This window comes from Dendrobates tinctorius, unplaced genomic scaffold (assembly GCF_039654945.1).
Source record: "Dendrobates tinctorius isolate UK_male_01 unplaced genomic scaffold, ASM3965494v1 ptg000054l, whole genome shotgun sequence".
Lineage (NCBI taxonomy): Eukaryota > Metazoa > Chordata > Amphibia > Anura > Dendrobatidae > Dendrobates > Dendrobates tinctorius.
In genome coordinates, this window is record NW_027361722.1 from 1,092,494 (window position 1) to 1,098,493 (window position 6,000).

Below are 6,000 nucleotides of genomic sequence, written 5' to 3' on the forward strand. Positions count from 1 at the left end.
AATCCTCAACAAAGTGACAACAATCAGAAAAAAACAGGGTCCCGGCCCACTCACCTGGATAATGGTTTCCATGGAGACAGCTCGTCCTTGTGCTGAAAACATAAAGGCGCTGCTGTAGGTGAAGACGCTGCCAAACACGATAACCAGGTTCAGGTTGGGACTGGACATCTTCACTATCCTGATACATAGAGACACAAGTCACACTGAGGTCTGAATCCTACTCTAGTCACATCCTAAGCTGCACTCAGAGTTCTCATACATAAGACTGTCAGAACCCCCCCCTGGCTTTGGAGGTGACTGGAGGATAAGATAAAATATAATAGCAGAATAGTGACCGCAGCTCAGGAGATGACTGGAGGGTAAAACATGATGTAACAGCAGAATACAGTGCCTTGCAAAAGTATTCGGCCCCCAGGAACTTTTCAACCTTTTCCCACATATCATGCTTCAAACATAAAGATACCAAATGTAAATTTTTGGTGAAGAATCAACAACAAGTAGGACACAATTGTGAAGTTGAACGAAACTTATTGGTAATTTTAAATTTTTGTGGAAATTCAAAAACTGAAAAGTGGGGCGTGCAATATTATTCAGCCCCTTTACTTTCAGTGCAGCAAACTCACTCCAGAAGTTCATTGTGGATCTCTGAATAATCCAATGTTGTCCTAAATGACTAATGATGATAAATATAATCCACCTGTGTGTAATCAAGTCTCCGTATAAATGCACCTGCTCTGTGATAGTCTCAGGGTTCTGTGATAAGCACAGAGAGCATCATGAAGGCCAAGGAACACAACAGGCAGGTCCGTGATACTGTTGTGGAGACGTTTAAAGCCAGATTTGGATACAAAATTATTTCCAAAACTTTAAACATCCCAAGGAGCACTGTGCAAGCGATGATATTGAAATGGAAGGAGTATCTTACCACTGCCAATCTACCAAGACCCGGCCGTCCCTCTAAACTTTCATCTCAAACAAGGAGAAGACTGATCAGAGATGCAGCCAAGAGGCCCATGATCACTCTGGATGAGCTGCAGAGATCTACAACTGAGGTGGGACAGTCTGTCCATAGGACAACAATCAGTCGTACACTGCACATATCTGGCCTTTATGGAAGAGTGGCAAGAAGAAAGCCATTTCTCAAAGATATCCATAAAAAGTGTTGTTTAAAGTTTGCAACAAGCCACCTGGGAGACACAAGCCACCTGGGAGACACACCAAACATGTGGAAGAAGGTGCTCTGCTCAGATGAATCCAAAATCGAACTTTTTGGCAACAATGTCAAACGATATGTTTGGCTTAAAGGCAACACAGCTCATCACCCTGAACACACCATCCCCACTGTCAAACATGGTGGTGGCAGCATCATGGTGTGGGGCTGCTTTTCTTCCGCAGGGACAGAGAAGATGGTTAAAATTGATGGGAAGATGGATGGAGCCGAATACAGGACCATTCTTGAAGAAAACCTGTTGGAGTCTGCAAAAGACCTGAGACTGGGACGGAGATTTGTTTTCCAACAAGACAATGATCCCAAACATAAAGCAAAACCTACAATGGAATGGTTCACAAATAAACGTATCCAGGTGTGAGAATGGCCAAGTCACAGTCCAGACCTGAATCCAATCGAGAATCTGTGGAAAGAGCTGAAAACTGCTGTTCACAAACCATCTCCATCCAACCTCACTGAGCTCGAGCTGTTTGCCGAGGAAGAATGGGCGAGAATTTCAGTCTCTCAATGTACAAAACTGATAGAGACAAACCCCAAGAGACTGCAGCTGTAATCGCAGCAAAAGGTGGCGCAGCAAAGTATTAAGTTACAGGGGCCGAATAATATTGCACGCCCCACTTCTCAGTTTTTGAATTTCCACAAAAATGTAAAATAACCAATACATTTCGTTCAACTTCACAATTGTGTCCCACTTGTTGCTGATTCTTCACCAAAAATTTACATTTGGTATCTTTATGTTTGAAGCATGATATGTGGGAAAAGGTTGAAAAGTTCCAGGGGGCCGAATACTTTCGCAAGGCACTGTAGTGACCGCAGCTCTGGAGGTGACTGGAGGATAAAAGATAATGTAACAGCAGAATAGTGACTGCAGCTCTGGAGGTGACTGGAGGATTAGACATGATGTAACAGCAGAACAGTGAGTGCAGCTCTGGAGGTGACTGGAGGATAAGACATGATGTAACAGCAGAATAGTGACTGCAGCTCTGGAGATGACTGGAGGATAAGACAGGATGTAACAGGACATAACATATAGACTCATTCTGTCTTGATCTTGGGGCTCTGAATGAACAGCATACTGAAAGCTGAGTCCTGACTAGCGGGGTCCCCTAATTTACAGCTTTTGGGGGGCTGGGTTCTTTTTTGCATTCGGATCACACTTATTTACCTATTTTTCCTGAAGCGAATGGTGAATATGAAGAAAAAGATGGACAACAGAAGACCACAGGTCAGAAGAGACCCCAGGACCCCCTGCACCGCCAAAGAGATGTTTGCCACGTCTGGAGCCTGCGAGAAGAGCAAAGACTGAACGTGAGCAGTACAATCATGTGTATGGATGTAATCTGTGTACCTATCCGGTGTGATACTGGCTGCTGAGCCGTGTATCTAATCCTATCCTGTGTGATACCGACTGCTGAGCCGTGTATCTAATCCTATCCTGTGTGATACTGACTGCTGAGCCGTGTATCTAATCCTGTCCTGTGTGATACTGACTACTGAGCCGTGTATCTAATCCTATCCTGTGTGATACTGACTGCTGAGCCGTGTATCTAATCCTATCCTGTGTGATACTAACTGCTGAGCCGTGTATCTAATCCTCTCCTGTGTGATACTGACTACTGAGCCGTGTGTCTAATCCTATCCTGTGTGATACTGACTGCGGAGCCGTGTATCTAATCCCCTCCTGTGTGATACTGACTACTGAGCCGTGTGTCTAATCCTATTCTGTGTGATACTGGCTGCTGAGCCGTGTATCTAATCCTGTCCTGTGTGATACTGACTACTGAACCGTGTGTCTAATCCTATTCTGTGTGATAGTGACTGTTGAGCCGTGTATCTAATCCTATCCTGTGTGATACTGACTGCTGAGCCGTGTGTCTAATCCTCTCCTGTGTGATACTGACTGCTCAGCTGTGTATCTAATCCTCTCCTGTGTGATACTGACTGCTGAGCAGTGTATCTAATCCTATCCTGTGTGATACTGACTGCTGAGCCGTGTATCTAATCCCATCCTGTGTGATACTGACTGCTGAGCCGTGTATCTAATCCTATCTTGTGTGATACTGGCTGCTGAGCCTTGTATCTAATCCTATCCTGTGTGATACTGGCTGCTGAGCTGTGTATCTAATCCTATCCTGTGTGATGCTGAATCCTGAGCCGTGCATCTAATCCTATCGTGTGATACTGTCTGCTGAGCCGTGTATCTAATCCTCCTGTGTGATACTGTCTGCTGAGCCGTGTATCTAATCCTCTCCTGTGTGATACTGACTGCTGAGCCGTGTATCTAATCCTCTCCTGTGTGATACTGACTGCTGAGCCGTGTATCTAATCCTCTCCTGTGTGATACTGACTGCTGAGCGTGTATCTAATCCTCTCCTGTGTGATGCTGACTGCTGAGCTGTGTATCTAATCCCACCCGGTGTGGTGCCCTGTGAGTCAGGCTTCTCACCCGTGCTGTCCGGCACAGCTCCACTAATATTCCCAGTGCTTCCAGTCTGTCCAGTTTGGTGTCCAGGTGACACTGGGGCAGTCGGCTGCAGTTCAGGGCGGGCTCCATGCCCAGTGCCCAGTGTGAGGCTCAGGTGGTGGCATCCAGAGCCCGGCACCGTCTCCCTGTCATGGACGATGCTGATCCACAATGGTTTTGTTAGGGCTGGAGCAGAGATGACCCAGCTCATCAGCGTGGACTCTTCACTGTGGACTCGTCACCGTAGGCTCATCACTGTGGGCTCGTCACTGTAGGCTCACCACTGTGGACTCGTCATCGTAGGCTCATCACCGTGGGTTCTTCACAGTGGGCTCATCACTGTGCGCTTGTCACTGTGGGCTCGTCACCATGGACTCATCACTGTGGACTCATCACTGTGGGCTCGTCACTGTGGACTCATCACCGTGGGCTCGTCACCGTGGGCTCGTCACCGTGGGCTCGTCACGGTAGGCTCATCACTGTGGACTCATCACTGTGGGCTCATCACTGTGCTCTTGTCACTGTGGGCTCATCACTGTGCGCTTGTCACTGTGGGCTCATCACTGTGGGCTCGTCACCATAGATTCATCACCGTGGGCTCGTCACTTTAGGCTCATCACTATGGACTCGTCACTGTGGGTTCTTCACCGTGGGCTCATCACTGTGGGATTGTCACTGTGGGCTCGTCACCGTAGGCTCATCACTGTGGGATTGTCACTGTGGGCTTGTCACCATAGGCTCATCGCTGTGGGCTCCTTTCTGGCTGCTGGACTGGACCCGGAGGTGATGTTCTTCTCAGGGACCTGCGAGACAGGAATTAGATATGACGTCCAGGTATAAACTGCTGTGTACAGGTGTGTGTTATCATGGCATGCAGTACTCAGGAGTGACCACAGGGCGACAGCACTCACCATTCATTATGTGCCTACAGGTAAGATTGGCGGAGGTCCTGCAGGAAATCTGTATATATATATATGAGCTGCCCCTGGCAGCCGCCACTGCTACCGCTCAGCTGTCTCTCAGCTTTTTCAGACTTCCAAATGTCAAGTTCACTTGGATGTCAAGTAATGGAGTGCTGTGAAAAAGTAAGTGCCCCCTAGCTATTAAGTTACCCGATTAACCAGATTTATTGACAGTTGGGTGTATGTTACCGGACGCACCAGATATGATCTTTGCTAGGCTGGAGGCAACACAAATATCCGATAAAGCACCTGATTCCACAATGATAAAGACACCGGCACGAATGCCGCAAATCACCGATCCCTGGGCGACCACGTGTTCTGTGTACGGGGCCAGACAGGGATAGCTATCTGGTGTAAATCTGACTCCTCATACCACCCTAAGACCCTCATACTACACCGGCACGTGGTGGAGGGATGACTCCTGGTGGCATTGTGATTGTAGCGGTAGCGTGATGATGATGTTGGTGCCAGGCTTGAGTTTCGGGGGACACCAGCAGCAGTTAGATGTAGAGGGCGCTAGCAGGTGTTGTGTTTAATGGGCACCAGCAGATGTAAGGGGCATCAGCAAGCATCGAGATTAGGGGGCGCTAGCAGGTGTTAGATGTAGGGGGTACTAGCAGATGTTCTGTTTTGGGGGCACCAGCAGATGTTAGATTTAGGGGGCGTCAGGCTTTATTTGGGTTTAGAGGGCACCTGCAGGTGTCGGGCGGCCGGCTTTAAGTTAGAGAGGATCAATAACTTTTCTATGATTGCTGTGTGTGTAGATCCACGGACTGACGATGTTATAGAAAACATTACAATCCATAAGTCAACTCCAGAAGGAGACAGAGCTGACAATCTAAAACACTTTTTTGACAAAGAGCCATTTAACATAGGGAAAGAGAGGAAATTATGTGTAGCTAATTGGTGAGAAAAACTCACTAAAACGCCCAGTGAAGCCCAGACTCCCTGGTGTGGACAGGTTATGGACACTGCTGCATTTGCTGGGAATAGACATGAGGTTTGGGGTTTGTTTAAAAAAAAGCAGAGAAGTAAGCTCTTCCCAGGGATAAGCCGCTATGAAGAAAAAAACTCCCCAGACTTTGTGTCTCCAATGTACAGTTATGAATATTGGGGTTAGTATTGATGAGATATTGATGGGACACACATTTTCAACTTCAGGGCTAATCGTGGAAGAATATGCATATGTTCTCATAACTGTGACACCTGCCTATAGGCCCCAAATCAATAGTGATCAGAGCACTGACAACAGCAATGCCATGTTTCCCATCTATGAAAAGGTAAAATCCCAATAAAAAATATGATGGCAATATCGAATGCCTGTTATCGTCAGGAGTGAAGATATT

At 47.2% G+C, this 6,000-nt stretch overlaps 1 protein-coding gene across 1 annotated transcript in view; it reads right to left on the bottom strand.

Annotated features, from left to right (window-relative positions):
* GPR156 (G protein-coupled receptor 156) overlaps positions 1 to 4,478 on the bottom strand; it is a 62,522-nt gene extending 58,044 nt beyond the window's left edge. Inside the window, exons 1-3 of the mRNA XM_073576976.1 lie at positions 3,675 to 4,478; positions 2,394 to 2,512; positions 55 to 178 (exon numbers count right to left, since the gene is read on the bottom strand). Of these exons, the coding sequence (XP_073433077.1) occupies positions 55 to 178; positions 2,394 to 2,512; positions 3,675 to 3,782 (351 nt within the window). The 5' untranslated portion in view covers positions 3,783 to 4,478. The remainder of the gene's footprint in view (positions 1 to 54; positions 179 to 2,393; positions 2,513 to 3,674) is intronic.
* Positions 4,479 to 6,000: the final 1,522 nt, after the last annotated feature.